Source organism: Kryptolebias marmoratus, linkage group LG3, assembly GCF_001649575.2.
Source record: "Kryptolebias marmoratus isolate JLee-2015 linkage group LG3, ASM164957v2, whole genome shotgun sequence".
In the NCBI taxonomy this organism is placed as follows: Eukaryota; Metazoa; Chordata; class Actinopteri; order Cyprinodontiformes; family Rivulidae; genus Kryptolebias; species Kryptolebias marmoratus.
Window position 1 is genome coordinate 6,930,492 of NC_051432.1, and position 23,886 is coordinate 6,954,377.

At 41.3% G+C, this 23,886-nt stretch overlaps 1 protein-coding gene across 1 annotated transcript; it reads left to right on the forward strand.

Annotated features, from left to right (window-relative positions):
• The first annotated feature begins 256 nt into the window (after positions 1-256).
• On the forward strand, positions 257-21,120 carry kitb (KIT proto-oncogene, receptor tyrosine kinase b). The gene is made up of 21 exons (XM_017425701.3): positions 257-504; positions 2,704-2,973; positions 3,073-3,357; positions 5,315-5,454; positions 6,668-6,836; positions 7,144-7,333; positions 7,415-7,530; positions 9,490-9,604; positions 9,939-10,126; positions 10,687-10,793; positions 12,655-12,781; positions 12,887-12,991; positions 13,083-13,193; positions 14,671-14,809; positions 14,907-14,977; positions 15,070-15,161; positions 16,168-16,290; positions 16,384-16,495; positions 16,767-16,866; positions 18,948-19,053; positions 19,887-21,120. The coding sequence occupies exons 1-21, from the start codon at positions 450-452 to the stop codon at positions 20,028-20,030; spliced, it is 2,865 nt and encodes a 954-aa protein (XP_017281190.1). The 5' UTR covers positions 257-449; the 3' UTR covers positions 20,031-21,120.
• Positions 21,121-23,886: the final 2,766 nt, after the last annotated feature.

The window sequence follows — 23,886 nt, forward strand, 5'->3', positions numbered from 1 at the left end:
CTTCCGTTTACTGGAGATTTAGTCAAATGTGTTGTCCTCTTTCTCTCTCTCTCTCTGCCGTGACTGCGTGAGGAAGAAAAAAAAAAGCTGACTTGGACAGAGTCTCTTTTCTGTCTTTTTTTGTTTTCCGGGTATAACAACCGACTCACGCACCTTGGCCAGACTCCAGCCAATGCGGGGCAGACGGAGAAAGGAGTGGCGGTGATCCAGAGCAGGGGCGCAGTGGAGAGAGAGGCGCTGTGTCTTTAAGCGGCTGTGTGCGCGCGTGTGCGTAAGTGTGTGCGTAAGTCTGAGTAGGTGTGTGTGTGTGTGTGCGTGATCCATCAGAAGGAGCCTGCAGGAACATCGCGCTCATTTCTGTGGACGGACTTGTTGTGTGCTGCGCTGCTTGGGATGGTTCTGTCTGCGCGTAAAACGCATGGAGTAAAAGACTCTTGAGCCGCCTGAGAATGAGGTGCCACTGGCTGTTCTGCGCTTCGTACTTAACCCTGCTGCCACTAACAGGTAACCAGATCTACTTAATGCTGGCCATAAAATGACAATTCAAAATTAAGGGTTATTTATTTTTTTTATGTCTGCTTGTTGTCCCATCAAAGTCAGCGTTTTGTGAGCTGATAAATTCCTTATGTCTTCCTCTGGTCACTGTTAAATGTGCGCCGTTCTTTATTACCGTGGACTATCAGCCTTTGCGCATGTTCAGCTGCTCCTCATCCACGTTTTTCCCCCGAACAGAGTTTAGATCAGGAGGCGAGCGTTTTCTCGTGTTCCCAGGAAACTCCAGTAACGGTATTTCCCCCTGAGCTTTGAGCGCCGGGCATCACATCGGATGGCTCGTTTGCATAGGGCTGTTTGGTTAATGTTGCTCCTCCAACTCAGGCAACAGGTGTGTGTGATGTGTGTGTGCGTGTGTGTGTGTGTTCAAAACAATGAATTATTTATCCCACCGAATGGACGGGGATTAGGTTGTGCGTTGTACCTCAGGATGGAGCAGTGGAACAAAGAAAATGGCACACTTTTTTTTTTTTTTTTAACCAATCTGCCAGGGGCGCCCCCAAGGAGTCTTTAAAGAGGGGGCCTGCTGGGAGGTGGGGTTGGGGTGATATTTTCGGGGTGGTGCGCCACAAGCAAAAGCCACAAGGGAATAGGCCTACTTTGAGTGAACATGTAATTGCCTAAGTGTGCGCCTATTCCTGTGTGTCTGTTAGCAAAATATCACATGTACAAATGCACAGATTTTAATAAAGCTCCTAGAAAGTATTCATTGGATATATATATCCACAACTGATTAACTTTTTCAGTCAATCCCATTCAAGATGGCCGCCACAGCTGATAGACTATAACAGACAAAAAAAAGGTTAGAACTCGGCGGTCAGTTTTACAGCTGCTGAGCTAAGATTTGATGTGGTAGTACCTGAGAGTCATCCTTGCTGCATGCTCCAAGCTCTAACTGATCGCCTCTATTTAAAACTTCCATTTGGTTTGGTTGGAGTCAACTTTTTGTCTGTTAGCAAAATATCTCATGAACAAGTGGACATGTTTTATTCAAACTTTCAGAAAGTGGTCATTAGATGGCGAGTTGATTCAGGATGGCTGCCACAGGTTATAGACCTTAGCAGACACAGAAAAAGGTTAGAACTCAGTCAGTTTTGTAGCTATTGAGCTAAGATTTGGGGTGGTAGTAGCTGATAGTCATCCCTGGCACATACGTAGAACACTTCATCATGCAAGGCAGGATTAATGCTAGGCTTTTCATTTACTTTAGATATTACCCAACTTAACACCACACAGTCACTACCCAACTCACTAAATCTTGTCGTCTCTTTTCTTAAATTCATATTCATATAAAAATTTATTTGTTTAGGACCGTCTAGGTCAGAGGAAACAGTGGAGGTGGTGTTGGGGTGGGGNGGGGGTAATTGTCTCCCAGCCCCCACCTGGTGGCACCTCTGCAGTCTGCAGCTGATGTCCGTCAGCTTTCCGTGAACATGCAGTGTTGAGCCAATCAACTGCCTTGGGTTTTTCCGTGAAACCTTTAGATTTTTTTTGTTTTGCACCATCAGCTACCAAACTGTCCCAACGGCCCAGAGACATGCGCCCACTGCCTGCACAAGCACAGTTAGTCTATTGATGTTGTGGACAGAGAGAAAGCATCCAGATGCCTCCTGCTCTCTGAGCTCCACTCCAGCCTGAAGGCGTAACAGTCACATGAAAATCTTGTTCTTGAAGTGCTGCTTATCATGTGAAAATCTCATACTTGGGCTGGTGAGAGAGGAGGGGTTTAACTGAAACTAAAATGTTTGCCTTAGTTTATTCATCATACAGAAATGGCATTTTAGGGGATCTAATGCGTGATTACTCAGCGGCTGGATGGCTCATAATTATTGATTATTCAGTTGATCTGTGGTGGTTAAAGAGCAGTCTGTCCTAAAGGGACTGTGTGCCGGAGATAACATCCTATTTAACCGTTACATTAGGCCCTTGATTGTGTTTGTTTGCTTTTGCTCTGTTATGGAGCAGATATTATCAGCTGGGGAATCATTTAATGGGTTAAAAAAAATGCAGAGATCCTTGAGGATCTTCTAAGCAAAAATACCAACACTGAATTTTTATTTATTTATTTTTTTACAGCTTCTCAAACTGAATCCAGCACGTCTCAAAAACAGAATCCATGTCCACCTTATCAGTCTTTGTCCTTTGTTGCAGTGTGGAGCAAACCAATCATCTCCCCCAGTGGGCCTCATATGGTGGTTCCCAATGGGCAGAAGCTGGAGCTGCGTTGCCATGACAACGCCACAGCGTCTGGCGCCCTATCCTCGTTAAGGTGGGAGAAGTCCCGCCGGCTGGACGGGAAGGTGGATGAGGGCGGGGTGGTTTCTGTCAGGGTGCCAGCGGTGCAGCCCTACCACATGGGTCGTTACGTGTGTCTCAACAACAGCAGTCTGGAACAAAGCTCCATCTACGTTTACGTGAAAGGTCAGTGCTTGGGTAAAGGGGAGGGAGGCTTGTGATTGCACCTCTAAAGCAAAAGCAGCTTGTAAAATCAACTTTCCACCTGTCCGTCATGTCTTTTAGACCCTCTGAATGCTTTCCAGCGAACCATAGTGAACAACATCCTGGTGAAAGCGGGTGAGAACTGCATCATCCCCTGTCTGGTGACCGACCCCGAGGTCACTGACCTGGATTTGGAGACTTGCGATGGGAGACCGTTGCCCTCTGGATTGAGGTACCACAGCAACCAACAGCGGGGCGTCATCATCAGCAACTCCAGAGAGGAGTATGAAGGCTGTTATGTGTGTGTGGGGCAGCTCGGCGGGGTCAAAGTCAAGTCCAGCGAGTACACCGTGGGCGTTCAACTTGGTGAGTGAATAGTATGATGGAAAACAGAGGGGAACATACAGTGGGTGCCAAAAGTATTCACCCTCCATGGTAACCTTTCACTTTTGTTGCCCCACAGCCTAGAATTTACATGCACTTTTATTTTGCTTTAATTTTATACAATCTTATACAATTTTATACACTGATCATGCTGAGAACATCACCCGCATATTGAAGCATGGTAGTGGCCGCATCATGGTGTGGGGATATTTTTCATGAACAAAGACTGGGAAACTGGTCAGAGTTGAAGGAAAGATGGATGAAGCAAAGCATAGTGATTTTTGTATTTATTTTATTTATTCAGTTTTTTTACAGAAACTTGTAAGTTTCTTCCAGAAATTTGAGACTTGGATGGAAGTCCACCTTCCAGCAGGACGATGTCCCAAAACACTCTGGTTAAGCAACAGTCCTCTGCTTTAACAGTTAAATGTCCTGGAAAAGGCCAGTCAAAGCCAAGACCTCAATCCAACTTAGGATCACTGGTAATAATTTGAAGGTTGATGAACACAAACAATATCCATCCTCTTTGAATGAGCTGCAGTAATTTGATCATGAAGAATGAACAAAGGTCCCAGTGGCTAGATGTGACAAAGTCAAGGTGACGTACCTGGAGAGACAGCAGACGGGAGGACAAGAGCAGATAGACCCAAAATTTGCCGAAGTGTATTTGTTTCAATTCAAAGTTTAGCTGCCGAGAGATGCTGCAGCACTGCAACCAAATCTTAGACCAGTCCTGCAAATTTTCTTTGAAATATCTGTTCAGGAGTCACAGTGGCCAAAAAAAAAAAAAAAAAAAAGCTTGAAATTTGAGTAAAAACAAACATTTACTCAAATACCACATGTTAACTCAAATGCTAATGTTTTTGGGGAGGGCAGCACGGTGGCGCAGGGGTCAGAGCTGTCGCTTCATAGCCAAGAGAGTGCAAGTTTCCCTCCCGGCCTTTCTGTGTGGAGTTTGTATGTCCTTTCTGTGCAAGAGTAGGTTTTCTCTGACTACTCCGGTTTCCTCGCACAGGACAAAAACATGCATGTTAGGTTCATTGGTAACTCTAAATTGTTCCTAGGTACGAGTGAGAGCACGAATTGCTGTTTGTCTCATTTGTCTCTATACATCCCTGTGATGGACTAGCGACCTGTCCTGGGGGACTGCTGGAAATAGGCACCAGCTGCCGCACGACCTGGAAAGGAGAAATGGGACGGATGGACTAAAGTCCATAACATGATTATTGTGACAAGCCGTGTTGTAAAGTCAGAGGATCACCAAAGTCTTACAGATAAACATCCAAAACTTGTTTCAAAAGGGACTGACATAATCTTAAGAATCACCAAAGAATCACCATCACTAAAACTCAATGTTAAAAGCCAGGAGTCGACTTTTTCACTCATTGGGTGTGGATTGGACCGAAACTAAACATGATCACGTTCCCGTCCGCCACGCTGCTTCAACATTTTGCAGTCCTGTCAGCGGTAGAGGTCAAAAAGGAGTCGGCGGGATGGGGGAGGGGGTTGTCGTGACGGTGTCCTTTAGACTGATGGAGAGAAGGAGAGAAAACGTGTGCAGGGAGGAGCTGAGGGGTTTGAACAAAGCTGTGCAACAGAGTGTGACGGCCGTGCCCAGGTTAAATGGAATTACGGCAGAATAAACAAATTAAACATGTCTGCATGCGCACACGTTGAGCTTTTGTGTGTCGTGTGAGTGAACAACACCGAAAAGACTGACTTATAGACATTTTTGTGTTTGCTAAGGAGGCTTAGCTGTGGCGGCCGTTTTGGATCAAGTTTACTTCAAAGGTTATTCAGTTGTAGATGTGTATCCAGGAGGTGATAAATACAATAGCAACTGACTCCACATGGTAGTAAGTTACACGAGCAGCAACGTGGCAGCAGCCTCACTAAATCTACAGCTATAGTTACGCTGCTGTTGTGTCTTTTGGTCCAGTGCCAGAACTGCGCCCAGTGATCACTCTGTCCAAAAAAGACACCGTCATCCTGAGGACAGGCGAGCGCTTTGAGCTCACCTGCAGCTCCACCAATGTCAACCCGGACCTTTCTCTTGAGTGGGACTTCCCGTCAACAGCGGTGAGATTTATGTTGGGGATTTATTTGCAGGGTGGGGTACTACTTGTGTGTCAAACACTCAGATTGGCTTGGAAAGGTTCTCAGGGTTCCTAGTATGAGAACAGTTATAGCTGTGAGACTTTTAAAGGTACACTGTGCAGCAAAAACAGTACAATACAAACCAGGCATTTCTTGATGAAATGCACGTTTTCTCGCTAGCCAGAGTTTTAAACGCATATCTGACCTGATCTGTAAGCACTCACAGTATGTGTTGTGGATGACACTCAGCTACTTCAGTAACAGATTTTAGCTCTATATCTGTAAAAATGACTGACTTATAGCCAATTTTGCGTTTGCTAAAATTAATTGGCTGTGTCAGCCATCTTGAATCAAGTTAATTTCTAATGCTAATCAGTTGTAGATGTGCTTTCAATCACCACTTTCTGAGAGTTTCATTAAGCTCTGTTTAGTGATTCATCAGCAATTTTGCTAACAGACAAACACGAAAAAACACAGGTGATCACCTGCTTTATAGGCATTGAGCGATAAACCTAAAGACTAAAGTTCTCTTTAAATGGCTGTCACACACATACTGCATCAGCCAAACAAGTGAACACATTTTAAAAATGTATACATTGCAGTATATACTAGTAGTTTTACTACTACGATTTACTGTTTTGGTTTGCTTCCCATTCACCTGTATTCATCATACCCACTGTCAAGTTTGCTAAAAATTGGTAACTCAGAGCTTTTTGGTAGCTCAACTAAGATAGATAAGACAAAAGGCAGCTTAAACAGCAAACATAAAACTAGTTTTATTTCAATATTTAGGGTACAGAGAGGTTTCATTTTGACTTCTTACATTCCAGTTTGTACTGCTCCACATATATAATTTTTCTACATAGTGTGTCATGAAGATCATTTGAAGTGGGGTTCTGTGGAAAGGTTACGAACAGTTAATATCTTACCTGTAACTTTTTAAACAACCTCAGTCTAGCTGTTAGCTCCTCAATCTGGTCAGACTTAAACTCTATTTCTCTAAGCTGAGGTCATTCAAAGAGCTATCTACTACAGGTAAGATATTAATCGTTCAAAACCTTCCCACAGAACCTCTGTTTAAATGAGAAGGACTTTTATAACTTCTTACATGTTGAATTATGTGACTAAGAAAAACAACAGCTCTGTGGAGTGTGTTGCTTGCTGATGCGGGACATTTGTTGCCACTGATTTGCAGCATCCTGAACAATCCCAGAACTCACACATCTTGTCCGGCTCTCGAGGATACAAACGCTCAACCACGCTCTTGATAGCTGCTGTCAACCAATCAGATTCAGGCGTTTACCGCTGCCACGCCCAGAATGAAAGAGGCGGCAGTGACGCGGCAATGCAGCTGGTCGTACACAGTAAGTGTTAAATTTGGTTTGTTCACAAGACTGTTATAACTTTAACAAAGAGCCCAGAGCTAAAACCTAACCATTCATGTCACTTTGAAGCCCTAGAATGATCCTTTCTCATTTGCACATCATGCAAATTTAAGATCAATGCCTCTGGGCACCACCTGTCATCACTCAGATGCTGTTATTACAGAATGCTAGGAGTGTTTGCTCAAGACATGAGTCAAGCAATGGTACATAACTCAAAGGTGCAGCTAAAGGGCATCCCAAAGTAAACATTATTTAGTAAATAACCCAACGTATTTCTTGTCTTCAGGTCTGGGATTCATTGCAGTGTTAGGAAGTCCAGGTCCGGTCCAGGCAAATGTTAGAGAAGGAGAGAGCCTGAGCCTCAGAGTGGAGTTTGATGCCTATCCCGCCCTACGCTCCCAGTCCTGGTCCTACAAAGGCGAGCACCTCCTCAACACTACAGAGCACGTTATCACCAGTCACCACCGTAAATACAGGTACACCAAGATCACAGAGCGGCAGCAATGAAAGGTGCGCAAATCTTTAAAAAAATTTCCTTTTTTGTTATTTTTCAAAAGATACATCAGTGAACTGAGGCTGGTTAGGGTTCACGGGTCAGAGGGCGGGATCTATAAGTTTTCGGCCAATCATGAGGATGCATCCATTGATCACTTCTTTCACGTGTTCGTCAACAGTAAGTGTATTGCACATGTTTGTTAAAGTGTGTGAGAACTCAGTTTCTAGAAGGTTAGAGCATTCAAAACTTGTAACATATTTAATCCACTGAAATAAGTTCATTTGATGTCTTTTATCATGAAAATAAACATTTCAGATCCACACATTTGTACAACCCCAATTCTGGAAAAGCTGGATTGTTGGGCAAAATGTAAATAAAAAGGGAATGCAATGGTTTGCAAAACTCCTAAACCTATATTTTATTCACAGCGGAACATAGTAAACATATCAAATGTACAATTTTTTTAAAAAAAAGGTCCTTTTGAATATTGATGGCAGCAACAGGTTCATGTTTCCCTCTGTGAAGCGTCTTCTCTTCTTTTACCATCAGTCTGTAAACATCTAGAAGCTGAGGAGAGCAGCTGCTGGAGGTTTTAGAGGAAATGTTGACCCATTCCTATCTGATGTAGGATTCTAACTGTTCAACAGTCCTGGGTTTTCTTTGCTGGATTCTTTGTTTTATGATATGCCAAATTTGTATTGTCTTGTATTGCATCGTATTGTAAATTGTTTCAATTGGGGAGAGGTCACTTTAGCAGCTGCAGTCTTCTTCTACAAAGCCATGTTGTTATTATGGATGCTGTATGAAGTTCAGCATTGTCTTGCTGATTTGCAAGACAATGCAAATCAGCATATGGGAACATATGTTGTTCTAAAAACCTGGACATATTTTTCTTCATTGATGGTGCATTTCCAGATGTTTAATCTGCTTCTGCCATAGACACTAATTCACTCCCATGTCATTAGGGAGGCAGGCTTTTGAACTGTGCTCTGATAACAGGCTGGATGGCGTCTGTGGTTTCCAGTAAGAATTTTCAATTTTGATTTGTCTCACCACAGAAGAGTTTTCTACTTTGTCTCAGTCCATTTTAAATAAGCTTTGGTCCAGAGAAAACAGCAGAGTTTCTGGATGGTGTTTACATGTGGCTCCTTCTTTGCCTGATAGAGCTTTAAGCAGCATTTGGGGATTGCACAGTGAATTGTCTTTACAGAATTAGTGGATGTGTTTCTGAGTGCATGCAGTCATGTCCAGAACAGAATCAGATCTGTTTTTAATGCAAAGCTGCATCCAATATAGACTTTGAATCTTGTCCTTTGAGCTCAGAGTTTTCTCCAGATTCTTGAAATCTTTGAATTATGAATTGTAGATGATGGTTTATTCCAAATTTTCTCAATTTTTTGTTGAGGAACATTCATCCATCTATTTCATGCATCTATTTTCTTTACCCGCTTTTCCTTTCGGGCTCTCAGAGAGCTGGTGCCTATCTCCGGCAGTCACTATGTGAGAGGAGGGGGACAACATGGACAGGTCGCAAGTCCATCACAGGGACACATAGAGACAAACGAGACAAACAACCATTCATTCTCTCACTCACATGATTATTTAGAGTTACCAGTTAACCTAATATGTATGTTTTTGGTCTGAGGGAGGAAACCAGGGTATCTGAAGAAAGCCCACTCCTGCAAGGGGGGTTTCGGAGATGGGTTGCCTCCATAACATTCAAAAGTAACTCTTTTTTTCCCCAAAGGAATTTTTAGTTTAAACATGTGATATGTTTACTTTGTTTCATTGTGAATAAAATATGGGTTTGTGAGACTTTCAAATCATTGCATTCTGTTTCTATTTACATCTTACACAAGGTCCTAACTTCTTTGAAGATTTTTCAAAATTTGGGGGTGTATTTTAATCACCTGAAAGGTTTTCAGAATTGAACTTCATGTGGGTTTCTAAAACAGCAGTGAAAGTATTTGCATCGGAAACACAGTATTTATTTAATCTACGCAGATATTTCTTTATCAGAGCAGCCTTTTGTGTAACACAAGGACATCTAAATACACTAGAAAACACAAACTGTTAGTTTTATTGTGTATTTTTATTTAAAATTTACTAAATGTGTCTGTTTTCTCCCTCTGTAAGGTAAGCCTATTATTGTTGCCCACGAGGGCCCAATTGATGGACAGGTACGATGCATTGCTGCAGGTTATCCGGTTCCTAAAATCAGCTGGTACTTCTGCGAACTGCCCCGCACGAGGTATGCCAAAACTATCCTGTGATCACAAAAGCAGCTCACGTTGTTTGCCTGATTAGTTTATTTATCTTACACTGGAGTAGATGCAAAAGATGTTGAAACAAAGCCACATTTTAAATTCTCATAGTTGAATTCTCAAACTGTTGTTACAATGATGTGGCAGATAAAATGATCAGGGGAGATGAAAAAAACTGATGATTTGCATAGATAACTTGTGAATTTCATCAGTTATTGGCATAAGTTACTGCTTAGCCTGCAGATACCAAAGCAAAGGTCTTCCCCCCCAAAATAAGAAGAAGAATAAAAAGAATTGTGTCCTTTTTTTTGCTCTCATCAGGTGCTCACGCCTGCCCAACGCCACCCAATGGGAGACACCAGAGGTGGCCTTGCTGTCGGAGTCAGCCTTTGGTAGGACTAAGGTGGAGAGCCGTCTGAATGTCAGCAAGGAGCACGCTCAGTACCATACCCTGGAGTGTGTGGCCTCTACGGAGGGAGAAGAGGCCTACACACTGTTCTCCATCAGTGGTAACACACACAGTGGGGGCTGGGGGGTTGGGGTGGCGGTAAGGGTTTATCTTCCACACCGTACCGCAAAGACATTGTTTACACACATCGACATAAACCCATTGGCCCCGGGTCTGCAGAGGCCAGGTGTGTGGTTACAGATTGAATAAGATTAGCGTATGCTGACGATGCAGGCTGGGATTATGTGGCGTGGCCTCACTAATCCTCGTCACACAAACGAACACAACTGCTGCAGCTGTCTGCCGTTACAACAGAGGAAGAAGACGCTGCTCTGTTTGTGTGGATCTGAGTCTAAATCCATGAAGTCAGAACCCCTCCATGTGGTGGAGCTTTATGGGGATAAAAACAAAATTGCTGATGTTAGATAGTTTTCGCCATTTATCAGATGTGGTGTTAGTTTTAGTTTATGGTTAGGTTGATGTGTCTGGGAGATTGCGTTGCTTAGCGGAAAGAAGCCACTGATGCTGTAAAAATTTGTGTAACTGCCACTAAAACCTTGTTTATACAAAAATGTAATCCATGTGATGACTGATTTTGTCGGATTTGTGTTCTTTTTACAGAGCGGATTGTCCCCCATAAACTCTTCACACCTCTTCTAACTGGCATGGTGGCTACTGGCGCCTTCCTCATTCTCATTCTAGTTGTGCTCTTCTATAAGTACATGCAGGTGAGATAAGAGGTCAGCATGTAGCCATGAGATGTACACCCCAATTAATTCAATTCAATGGGGTGGGAAAATTAGACAAACACAAACTCAGACAAACAACATTGTTTGACATATTAAATTATGTTCTTTTTACACAAGAAATTATGCAAAACTGTAAAAGTGGTGTGTGCAAAAATACAAACTCTTCCAGAGGAGTTAGGACAGTAAGATGCAGCTGGGTGCTGCTAATGAAATGACTTTGTTGTCCAGGCAAGTTGAGATGAAAATAAGAGAAAAATATGCAAAATATCCCCACGATTAGTATGTTAAATGTAAAAGTCTATGACTGTACAATCAGAAAACAACCAAACAAGTATGGCTTGTTTGATACCAAGAGAAAACCTATGTTCTCTAAAAAGACATGGCAACACAACTTTGGTTGGGAAAGAGGCATCTGAAGAAACAGCTAGGACTTCAGGGACCATGATCTTTGAACGGGTGGGATCAAAGTGGAGATGTCCAGCCCTAATGAATACGGTCACATTTGTTGTTGAAAACCCAAACATAGCATATTACTGTCAAGCACGGTAATGGAAGGATGATGATTTGGCCTCGTTTTGCAGCTACAGTATCTAAACATCTTGTAGTCATGAAGTCGACCATGAACTCCTCTGTAATCCAAAGTATTTTTGAGTCAAATGAAAGGCCATCTTTCCCACCTTTAAAACGTTGCACAAATTTGGTCAGGTACCAGGACACTGATCTCAAACACAGCAGCAAATCTACAAAAATAAATATAGAATTCTTTTGCTTTGACCAGATCATTGTACAGGCTTCAACTTTATCAAAATATTGTTGTAGGACCTTAAGCAATTTTGTAAAAGAGATCCAAGGTTTCTCCACAACAGTGTAATAAAGACAGTGTGTGAAAAGCCAAGTCCACACTATGATTTAATAGCATGCAGGACCAACTTTAACATCAACAACTTGAAATAATTGTCTTCTGTATGATATGATTACTCTGTTGGTTATATTTAACAAACTTAAAGACGCAGTAATGGCGTGTTCCTGTTTATTTATATAGATGTAGATGATATTTATTATGTCCTGACATGTAAAACCTCTGAATTAAAAAGTATGAGCTTTTTGTTAACGTGACTGTAGCTACCACCTTATTATAACAACTATAACCTGTGTGACAGTAGAGTCAGACATTTCACATCCGTCTCCATTAGTCATGTTCAAACCTACAAAATCATTAATGCATATCACGTTTGAATCAAGTTCATTGAGCCGCACCAATATACAGTTTCCATCATAGAAAAGTACTGTAAATGGCTTCTGTAGCTTCTGGCAAAGAAACCTATTCTCATTTACCAATAAGGTCTGCCTCCACGCTGTAAAAGTTAGAAGCATCTGTTTTCGACACTCTGTGACGATACCGTGCTAAGAAGAGGGGAAAAAAAGCTCTTTTGATTAGCGTGAATGTGTCCTAATTAACATGAACAGAGCTAATCAACCATTTAGAGTGCACACACAGTGTATTTAAAGGATATCTCGACATACCAATGACGTCTCAAGCCATTAATTCAGCCCTCTGAGCGCGCTGCTTTTATTGAACTCGGGTGAGTCAGGCTTCTTGAGAACCAGTGGGTGCATCTGCAGTGGGATCCTGAGGGAAAAGTCTAGATGCTGGCTGTCAACTAAAGTGCATTGATTGATCAAAACTTAGATAAATGATAAGACCAATGAAATGAGAGGTTTCTGTCCAGTTGCATCAGAAATGCCTAATGGCTAAACTAACAGCAGCTTTTGGTTTTATCGCAGAAGCGATGTCAGTTTTTTTGTGTACAAACTAGTGACTTCTCTTCTCTTCGAACAGAAACCAAAGTTCCAAATCCAGTGGAAAGTCATTGAGAGTTTCAACGGAAACAACTACATCTACATCGACCCCCTGCAGCTGCCGTATGACATCAAATGGGAGTTTCCCCGACAGAAGCTTCGCTTTGGTATGACGGCATCCGCGTTTATGCTGTTGTTGATGGCATGCCATTGTTTGTGAGAGCACCTGCGTGTGTCATCAGGTGATATGTTTGGTGTTTGTGTACCTAAAGGTAAAACCCTGGGCTCTGGGGCTTTTGGGAAGGTGGTAAGAGCCACAGCATATGGACTGTGCTCTGCAGATACAGTTACCACCGTCGCTGTTAAGATGCTAAAACGTAAGTCTGGGTGTCCTTTTTATAATATTTGTGATAACACACACAGTAGCATAAAACACATACTCAAGTACTTGTCATGCTGTCATCTTAGCTAACGCCCATTCCACGGAGAAGGAAGCACTGATGTCAGAGCTGAAGGTTCTCAGTTACCTTGGAAATCATGTGAACATCGTCAACCTGTTGGGAGCCTGCACTATTGGAGGTGAGCGGTGCCATGACGAACAAACCTGGTTTATTCAGCAGAACCTGTGAGGAGTTTCCTGGTGTAGATTCTCTGTCATCCAGGATATGACAACTCCAAACGTTTAAAGCTTACACCTCCACTCTCTCCTGTTTTGAATTGCGAAAGCTCCCCAGATGAGAAATGAAACGTCTTCAGCTGCAGAACAGAAGTCCAGTTGTTTTGTGTGTTTGTGGGTTTTTTTTTAGATTTACTTTGAATTTCCTCTCCAACCCTGGAATTCATAACCCCGATCTTCCTAGTCGGAGGTTTTTCAGCAGCCACAATGTCCAATATGGCTGCGAATAAAAAGTGAATTTAGCTAATTTAGCTTATTTGGACTTTTGTCAATTTTTATTTCATAGTTAGTCACATAAACAGTATAGTACAAAGTCTATCAGCGAACACATTGCTGCAACGTTTGAATGCATGAAATGCGAAGAAAAAAAACTTTATGAGCTTGTATCTGTAATAGTCGCTACCTTAGTCGCCTAATGCATTCTGCTTATACTCAGAGGTTGGAATTACAGAGCTCCTAATCAGAAAAATCAACTGGAACAGCCGCTGAAGTTAGAATTACATCTGAGAAACCTGACCTGACCTCTAAATCCAATATGGCCACCTCACATAAAGTGGATCTAGCCGCAGTTTAAAACGGTTTATTTGAATCTCAACATGGGATTGTACAACCTCGATGAGTGAACATGTTGCTACAGTGTTTAAATATATAAAATGCAGATTATTAGCTTTTTTTTTAAACTTATAACACTTAGCCTGGTCTCTCAGTAGACTTTCGAACAAGAACAGGTAGAAGTTCGTTCCAAGTTCTGATTTCCAAGGCATTGTTTTTCAGCTTTTAAAGAATGTGGATTGAACCGGATGCGTCAGTTTCTATTGCTGTTAAGAGTTTTCCACTGAGCGTTTGGGAGATGGTCTGAAAAGATTAGACACATACGTACTCATATGGTTGTGTGCTGTCTCGCTGACTGCCCGGTATCTGATTAAAAATCAGATACCCTCCAGCGCCGATGTTAAAACGTGATGAAGCTTGACTTGTCACAAGTTTTCAGTCGATCAATATCATTTAGCTGCCCACCTAGACCTCAGTATTGATTGCTATGCAGCATTTTTATTGGCTTCCACACAAGTGAGTGTGAGTTATGTTGCTGCGATGAACACGCCGAACACTCGAGGGACGTCGGCATGGCACAGAAAAATCCTCGTTAAAAGTTATTCCCGAGTGACAGACATTAGTTTGGCGCCTTCCAACACAGAAATATGTGTTGCCTTTTACGCACACGTATTGTTTAACTCTGACAAGCTCGTACAGTGTCCTTCTTTGTGTCAAAAGTAGTCATTAAAATGTCTAACAAAGCTTTGCAAAGACATCCTCTTTTGTCTCATGTTCATTGTTTCTCTGAAATTGTGGGGGTTTTTTTTCATTTCTGCATCTTGCCAGGCCCAATTTTAGTGATCACGGAGTACTGTTGCTATGGCGACCTGCTCAACTTCCTTCGGAGGAAAAGAGAGTCCTTCCTAAACTCCCAGGTCGGGGACAATTCCTATCGCAACGTCTCGAACCAGCCGGAGCCAAGCAGGTGTTTATGTGTGCAAATTCTTGAAGTGTGAATACTATAGAAACGTACCTCCTTCAAATACTTAACTGTGTGTGTGTGTGTATCTGTGTGTGTGTAGTAGCAGAGAAGTGACTGGTACAGGATATATGCCCATGCGTCCATCTGAGAAAGAACGGTCCTCCCAGTCAGGTACTCATTGTGTTTCTGTCAACTACACAATAAAGGAAAGTGTCTTTAAGCCGTTTTTAGTCGCCGAAGCTGATGATAAAATCTCTGTTTAGACGACATAGATGAGCTGTCTCTGGATGCTGAAGATCTCCTCAGCTTTTCTTACCAGGTTGCCAAAGGGATGGAGTACATTACCTCCAAGAACGTAAGGCTTTAACATGCTGTGTTCATATTTATTGACCAGTTAAAGAGGAGATCTTAAAGTGCTGCTGCTAGTTAATAAATTATATTAAGAGCCAACATGTATGCAGAAAGCTTGCTGTCAGCTGGTGGTGCATTTACAATCATAATCTTGTCACTGTAAGTCCAAGCTTGCACATAAATAAAGCCAGTCGTCTCATGGATTTTATTTTTTTTAATCTTTTTACAGTGTACCAGTGGCATATTTCACCCTGCGCTTCTCCTCGTTTGTGCTCTGCATTTTAGATTGTTTTGCACATGATAGTGTTGTTTTTTTCCTCTTCACTCAAGGACCTCAAGGAAAAAGCTCTGACCAGTCCACTGTCCTATAACATATGACAGAACCAACCTCTATGTTCAGCAGATGGAGGGTCAGCTATCTGCTGAGCACAGTGGAACATTAAACAGCTAAAGGAAAGTTGGTGCAGGTCCAAAAAGAGCTAAAAGGGTCTACATATATAATATATATGTATATATATGGCTTACTGAAAACCCTGACACAACCATGTCTATCCTGGAAAAAGTTTCAACTTAATGCCCACAGCACTAATTTTTACATAAAGCCAGGAGTCATCAACAAAAGTCGCTCAGGACCAGGGTTTTAGTTAGACAAAAAGGCTATTTTTTCTTTTTTTGTTTTGGTTGTAAAGTGTTGGTTCTAGTTTCAACTGTGAATTCCCTATACATAAATTGTAGATATTTAAAAAGTTTAAAGAATCACAATAAGTGCAATAAGTGCTCAAAACTCATCAAAATGGGTTCTGAGTTAGTTAACACAAATGCCTAAAAGAAAGCACTGAAAACGGTGTATTATTGTATTATTATTTTTCCTTAAATATGACCCTTAAACTTTTGTTTTAGCAATTCTAGTAACGAGCTCAGTCAGGACTGACATCAGTGCTTTTCTTGCGGAAACCGGTTACAAGGTCAACACTCATTTTTTTCCCCCCCTGTTTGTTTTTTACGTGCAGTGTATCCACAGGGATCTGGCAGCCAGGAACGTTCTGCTGACTCACGGCAGGGTGGCCAAGATCTGCGACTTCGGCTTGGCACGAGACATCACCACTGACGCCAGTTATGTGCTGCGGGGGAACGTGAGTCTTGTCTCTCAGAAGATTTACATTTTTCTAATTGAATAAGGCAAAAAAAAAAATCCAAGCCGCCCATCCTCCTTGTCACCTCTCCAGGCTCGTCTGCCGGTCAAGTGGATGTCTCCTGAGAGTATCTTCGACTGCGTCTACACCTTCGAGAGTGACGTGTGGTCCTATGGCATCTTGCTCTGGGAAATCTTCTCTCTGGGTAACATTTCCAGTTAAAGCTCAGCTGTTGCGCCTGTTTCATAATGTCTGAGCCATTATTGTCATCAATCTGAGCTGACTGGGGCCTTATTAGGGGCTCTGATGATGCTCTCTTTGAGCAGCAACATCACTTACAGGAGTCAATAATGCAATCAAGTCAAATTGACTAAAACTAGCAGTGTTATGTGAACACTCAACTTTTCTTCTTCATCTGAAACAACAAACACAAAGGGATTTCAAGCGTCCGTGCCTGTTTTATGTTGGTGTTGCAGGAAATAGCCCGTACCCAGGGATGCAGGTGGGATCTGCGTTTTATAGGATGATTCAAGAAGGCCACAGGATGAGCAGGCCTGAGTTTGCTCCCACTGAGATGTAAGTGTGAGAACATCTTTTTATTTCATGTAAAGCCACAATAAGATATACAACTGGTTAATATTTTTCCATTGGCATATTATTTATCATTATATCATTTATTGTCAAAAATAACCTTTTTAAAAAAGAATTTACTACTACCTGGACAAATAGATGAACTTTCATAGATGCTTAAAATACATAAAACTTTAAAAAACAAATGTCTGTAAAGCGGGTCTAGTCAGAAGCAAACAAATGAACAGCACAGTGAACAGATGCGAGGACATTACTTGTTACGTAAACTGAATGGTTCTAATGTGATTTGTTCTACAGCAGGGCACACGCACACGCACCATTTCTTTCGGGTAGAAAAAGCATAAAAGGCGTTTATTGCTGGTCTCAATATTTATAAGCACTGAAACACCCATTAGTCTTCTGTTTCCATCACATTTTCTGATTTGTATCGCTTCCCGCAGCTCTGGAAAAACTCACACAGAAAAAAAATACAACAAACCATGCGGCTCAGTTGGGAACAGTATTCTGTGCCTTATGGTAGCATTACTCCAACAAAAAACAGAAAAATATTCTCTAAAGACAACAATACCATTTTGGAAAAATGAATGAGAAAACCCAGCCCTCTTTGCAGCTCCACAGCTCAGACTTCACAGTAGAAACATTATTCAAGGTTTAAACGGGTCACAGAAAGTTGGACTTCATGCGACTGAACTGGTGTTTTCATATCTTTAACAATTCTTACAAAATCGTAGTTTAACTTTCCTGATTTTGAGAGATTTTACCACAGAATTGTCAAGGCTGCCGCTGAGCGTGGCGAACCCAATACGCAGACTCGTACTTCCTTCTTTTAAAAAAAAGGTCATTTATTTTTAAAGAAAAGAAAACAAAAAGCTGACATGGCAGCAAAAAATAAACTGAACAAAATCCAAAACAGCAAGGCAAGGCGAGGCGAGAGACAAGGGATGAGAGACAAATCAGGGACAATGAACCAGCAGGGTGGTGGAGAAAGTGACCGGGTTTTAAACACTGAAGATAATGAGGTGAAGTGGGCACAGGTGAGTGATAACAATTGCTGACAGGTGGAGATGGGCGTGGCAGACAAACAGGGGCAGACTGAGGATAAGTGGGAGATGACAACAGACAAGAACTAAACAAAAACCCAGATACAAAAAATAATACCCCAAACTGAAACATGAAAGAAAACATAACCTCAGACAGTACAAAGATAAAACATGAATCTTAAATACAAAAGAGATCACAAGAAGAAACAAAACAAAACACAAAACATAAAGCCAAAGACAAAAACTAAAATACTAGAAATCATGACAAGAATGCTCAACTTGGTCTGCTGATGTCACATTCTGATGTTTGAGCTCTCTAAATCTTCCAAAGTTTTAGCTGACAAATTTTTCTATCTGCAACCTGCAACACCTATTACTGAAGTTATTCATCAAAGTATAGACATTTTTGTTGTCTTTTCATCCAGTGTGTCTGTCACTGCTGTCGGACCTTTCTCTCCAACCCCCACCCCCAGTGTATCATTAAACACATCCAAACTCTCATTGACTTCCACTATGTCTGAGCTCAGGAGTGGCTCTTCAAAACTCAAAGTGAAGGCTCTTTTTAACTTGTAACATCGACATGTAAATATTCCCATCAGACCATTAGCCTTCTTTACTTTCTTTCATGCTTATTTAACAGGAAGCTTGACTTAAAGCAGCTCATCATGTTTTGCATAAATACATTTTTTTCAGAATTCAGTTCAAGACGTTCCCTTGGAGGGTTGGTTGTTTACTGTAATTACACAAAGCTTTATTCAAATAATCATGTAGTATTTTTTGCACAGCTTCTCTGTGTTACTGTAAATTCAATGTAAAGCTGTAGATTTATGGAAAAAGAAAAGTTTATTATATGTAAGCTTACATTTTGTGGTCCTTCTGACAAACGATGAAACAAAAATAGACATAGAACACGTGTGAAACTATGGCTTCAAGTTTTATTTGGCTCTAACTGAGCTGAGTTTAGTCTCCTGGTAGGCCCTTTGACATCCTCAGGTGCAGAAACTAACCCCAGTCTCACCTCTGTAGGTACGACATGATGCTGTCCTGCTGGAACCACGACCCTCTGAAACGACCTTCCTTCAGAAAACTGGTGGAGAGAACTGAACTGCTGCTTTCGGAAAATACCAAGAATGTAAGCAGCAAAAATAGCTAACTTTTTAAAAATTTCCTGCTGCCAAAAGACAAAAGGAGATAATGTTTTTGCTTGTCGGTGTGTGTATGTTTTACTGTACTAGTAGTAAAATATTTCATGAATCAGTGGACAGATTTTAGTTAAACTCCCAGAACATAATTATAGGGTGTATGTCTACAACTGAGTCATCCCCATTCAAGATGGCTAACACAGCTAAGCACAGCACAGCTTTGCAAACACAAAAATGGCCAGAATTCAGCTAATTTCACAGATATTCAGCTAAACTTTGATGTGGTAGTAGCTGAAAGTCATTAAGAACACATACTCTGAGTGCTCAACATTTTGGCTAAAAGCTTTGCCATGAACTGGTCTGTTTGTTAGGAAAAAATCTCACAAACCACAGGACAAATTTTATTGAAAACGCTCTGAAATAAATCGTTGCATCTAAAGCTCGTTAACATTTGGAGTCAACCCATTTCAAGATGGCCGCCACAGTAAAACAACCAACACAAAAATGGCTACAACTCAGTCAAATTTACAGATATTGAGCTGCATTTGTTGTGGCAGTAGCCGAGAGTCATTAACAACACATCATCTCACATCTCGTGAGGTCGTAATATTGCACGAGACTGTGCGCAGGTTTGACTACAACCACTCTCGCTCCAACCCTTCTCAGCATTAGAGTTTAAAGCTCCGACGTGAAAGGCAGTGGGTGATATGCCTTCTTTCGAGGAATGTCAGGAACCTAATTTTTCTCAAGGGTTTTGTCTTTTGGACCGAGAAGTTACATATTTGTGTGTGTATTTTGTGACCGCGTGTGTGTTCTTCTTCAGGTGTATCTGAGGCTGAGCACCACTCCAGGTGCTCCGGAGCAGCAGAGGGCACCGTCACGGAGGCTGAGCTCCGTCTGCAGCACGACGGCCCCGACGCAGCCTCTGCTGCAGAATACAGCCGATGTCTTCCTGGACTACGTTTAACACACATACAAACTACAACACACACACGCCCATACACTCTCATCCTGCACTACAACCAACACACGAACCTGGTTCCATTTTGAACAGCATTATCCTTTCAAAGTAAATCCTAAATGCTGGCCCTCCTGCAGCTCACACACTGTACATACGAGCACTCAGCCTCTAACGGCTCTCCCTGTCCCGTCGCTGCATCGATCTCTGCGGTAGGTATTTCAGGTGCACGTCAATATAAAGCAGACTCCAGCACTAACAGGTCATCAGATCCGCCATCACCCGTCGGCTGTGGGAAGGGGGTGGGCTCACACTAAGCCTTAGATTCCATCTTAAGATGCTTTGGGGACAAATAAAGACTGAAAGTACATGTACATATATGACAAAGGGGAGACGATGCTTGAGCGAGGAATAAACGAGCAGCGTTCATTACTAGAGGCCACGTCTTGTGTACGGTTTATTCCTTTACATTGTACAGAAAAGGATTTTGAGATCTTGGGAGATAATTTTTGCTAATATTGTTTTTTTTTCTTCTTTTTTTTAGCACTTTCTTGGCAAAAATATTTCCCAAAATGATAAATCCCGAGTTGGTCATTTTCACTGGATTTGTAAGAGATTTTTTTTTTTTTTTTTTTTAAATAGGCCTTTGAACAGTGTTTTTGAATAGAAACCGATGAGCCATAAAAGCAGCATGCAAGCAGTTATCCAGAACAGAAATAAACTTAAAGCCATAAGTTACACAAACACTGACTCCCACCTGCGTGTTGTAGCTTTAAATACTGTGACTAACTGGTTCATTGCTGGATGCACATCATGGATAATACCTTTAGCAAAGCCACCGAGGCCAAGACGTTAGGACTGACTGTGCTTTTTGTTGTTACGTGTATGCAATGTAAATATAATAGATATGTGCCTTTAGATGTTTTTTTTTTGTTTGTTTTGTTTTTTTAAACACTGGATGCATTATTTCCTGACTGTTAGTGTGGGGAAGACGGGCAGAAGAGCACCTCTGCAGTCTGGTTTTGAGATATTTGCAGTTTTGATACAGCTGGTTGACTTGTAATAATAAAGAAAGCACCTGTGATGGTGAAACCATGTAGACATCGTCGGTTTCCTTTGTCTTCTTATTTATTTATTTATGAACTGACTAAATTAATACTGCAGACAGATTTTTTTTCTCACTGTGTTGGAGTGACATCTGTTAACAAATTGCCAATAAGAATAAAAGCTTCTGACATCATCATTCAGCTGCAGCTCATAGGGAAACTCTCTCTGCTTGGACTGAAAGCATCCCTCTGTGACTGGACTTTGGACTTCCTGTCAGGAAGACAACAGTTTGTGTTGGTAGTAGAACGTCATGGGTGAGAGAGTCATAAGGATCTCTCTCACCCTCCTTAGAGTTCATTATTGCATTCATAGGAAAGTCTGCCCTCTTTTAATTCTAGCAAAAATAACAGCACCTGGCTGCTGCTTTCCCTCCTAAACTCTATGGAAGCAGCAGCTTTGCACACAAAACATTTTCAGTTTGGCTTTGTTTTTGTTTAAGAAATACGGACGAGGTGGAATCCCGTGGTTTGTACACTCGAGGTGAAATTGAAATCATTTTTGAACCTGTTAAACCCCAGATCACTTTTAATAGGTACTGTTGTGTAAAACCCCTAAAACTGAAAGATGGCAGACTTTTCTTTTTACCAAGACTGTGAAGAGATGCTAGAAAAAAAATCAGGATTGTGAAAGATCCCTCAGAGGTCGACTGAAAGGCTGATACAGATACCAATTTTTAGAAATCGGTCAGCTGATGGCCGATGTATTTTTTTCTTATTTATTTCTGACCAATATGTTTTTTTTTTTTTATTTAACAAACAAACAAAAAATTGAAAGTTAAAAAAATGCAGACATTTAAAAGTAGACAGAAGAGTGTTCTTGCTTAATATAAACCAAACAGTGGGCTGCAGTGAGCTGGTTGTAGCAGCTGCTGCTACACCTTCATTTCCCATCTTACAGCGAAGCCCAAAATTAGCTGCCTGAATATTTGTGCTTATTTTAACTGAACAAATGCCATAACATATTGTGTGAGTAAATACTTTTGCCCATTTTTCTATAATGCTTTCTGCTCCGTTTTCTTGCTGTTTTTTTTATTTCCCACCAGTCTCTGCACTGTGAGTGTGTGTGTGGCCATGTATTTGATACATTGTGGGGACAATTTTCTTAACATATACTACCTTGTGAGGACCAACTGCTCCTCGTGGGGACCAAAGCCTGGTCCCCACGAGGAGAAATTATGTTTTTGGGTTAGGGGTTAGGTTTAGGACTAAGGTGTGAATTGAGTTTAGGTTTGGTTTAGGGTTAGGTATGTACTGGTAATGGTTAGGGTTAGGGTTAGGGTAAGGGTCAGGGTTAGGCTGTAGTTAGGGTGTAGAAATGAATGGAAGTCAATGGAAAGTCCCTACAAAGATAGAGACATAACATGTGTGTGTGTGTGTGAGGAGGCCTACAAGGGGGCTGTTTCGGGGGGCTTCCTGCAACTGCAGGGAGTGAGATCACTGTAATGATCACATATTGGCTGTAAAGCTCAACTTCTCAGCTTTCAGAAAGCAGTTGGATTTTTTTTAATAGCACAAACCACAGAGCAACTACGGTGATGTTTGTCGAAACATAGCAGCGGCGGAGACACATTTGTAGTGAAAGGGGACGGGGGCAAGGCCGATATCAGATATCGTCTGATTAAAGTCGGTCAGCCGGTCATTTGCTCCACATTTACCCAGAAGCTCCTGAAATAAAAGACCATAAAATGCCATCGCACCACGATCAGACTGTGAAACAGCTTCATTCCTCAGGCTGTTGAATCCTTAGTGACACAAACTACTAGGGGAGAAAAAAAGTAACATCATTTATCATACAGTTTAGTATACTGAAATTAAACTGACAACTAAAATTAATCTTCCTCGGTAAAAAAAAACATGCCAAAATCCCAAAATCAATCAATCAAAGCAGAGGTTTTATATTTGCAACTGTTTTTATTTTCATGTTGACCAAGAAAGGACAGGGAGGGTTATAATATTTGCAAACATTTTGCTTCAAAATATTGATTATTACATTTGACTTTGGGGGTAGATAAAGGAGCACAGTTGAGCAGAAGAAGGGATATACATACGTACAGTACAGGTAAGCATAGCACCGTTTTACACTGAATACTGGTGTTTTTAGCTTTGTGTTTTTGTGTACAGAATTATACTAGACCTCTAACAAAATGGTGTTTGAAAATAAAGGAAGTGATCGGTGTGGAAATTAGGGGGGAGGGGGGGGGGGGCTGTCTTATCTTTTTTGTCTCGCCTATGCCATCCCTGTATCAAATATCCACGACTTCACTATTCAGCAGCTTTCAAACTCTTTTGTTTTTTTCCCCAAGCAGATGTCAAAAACACACGTTATTGGAAAACTAAACATCTGTAATGGTGCAACATTCAAAATTTCTCACAACACAAAACCAGGAAATTAAAAAAAGAAAGAAAGAAAGGAAAAGATTGTATTTCAGATTCTACATGTGGAATCTCGTGGTGCAAATGATTTTCTTCCACATGCCTCCATCCTCTTCCTTCATAACAAAGCCATAATTTAAAAGTTACAACATCCATTAGTCTTTAAATCAACCTTTACATTCTTTGGGCTGGGTATCAGTGGCACAAAATAGATTCATTTCAGTACTACTCTTTAGAGGGACACAAAAAACTATACTCTCTTTATTTGCTGTGCGACAGGCGGAAGACCCTTGCTGTTAACATTGATCCTACTTTTTATTTTGAGGACAAACTCAAGAAGGGAATTATCTGTTTAATCTGCATTTTGTTAATTAATTAATTTATTT

Bases quoted from the DNA above. Each gene is read 5' to 3' on its own strand.
- kitb (XM_017425701.3), top strand. From the start codon at position 450: ATGAGGTGCCACTGGCTGTTCTGCGCTTCGTACTTAACCCTGCTGCCA. The intron at 7,334-7,414 runs GTACACCAAGAT...ATTTTTCAAAAG, and splicing joins AGTCACCACCGTAAATACAG to ATACATCAGTGAACTGAGGC. The intron at 12,992-13,082 runs GTAAGTCTGGGT...CTGTCATCTTAG, and splicing joins CGCTGTTAAGATGCTAAAAC to CTAACGCCCATTCCACGGAG.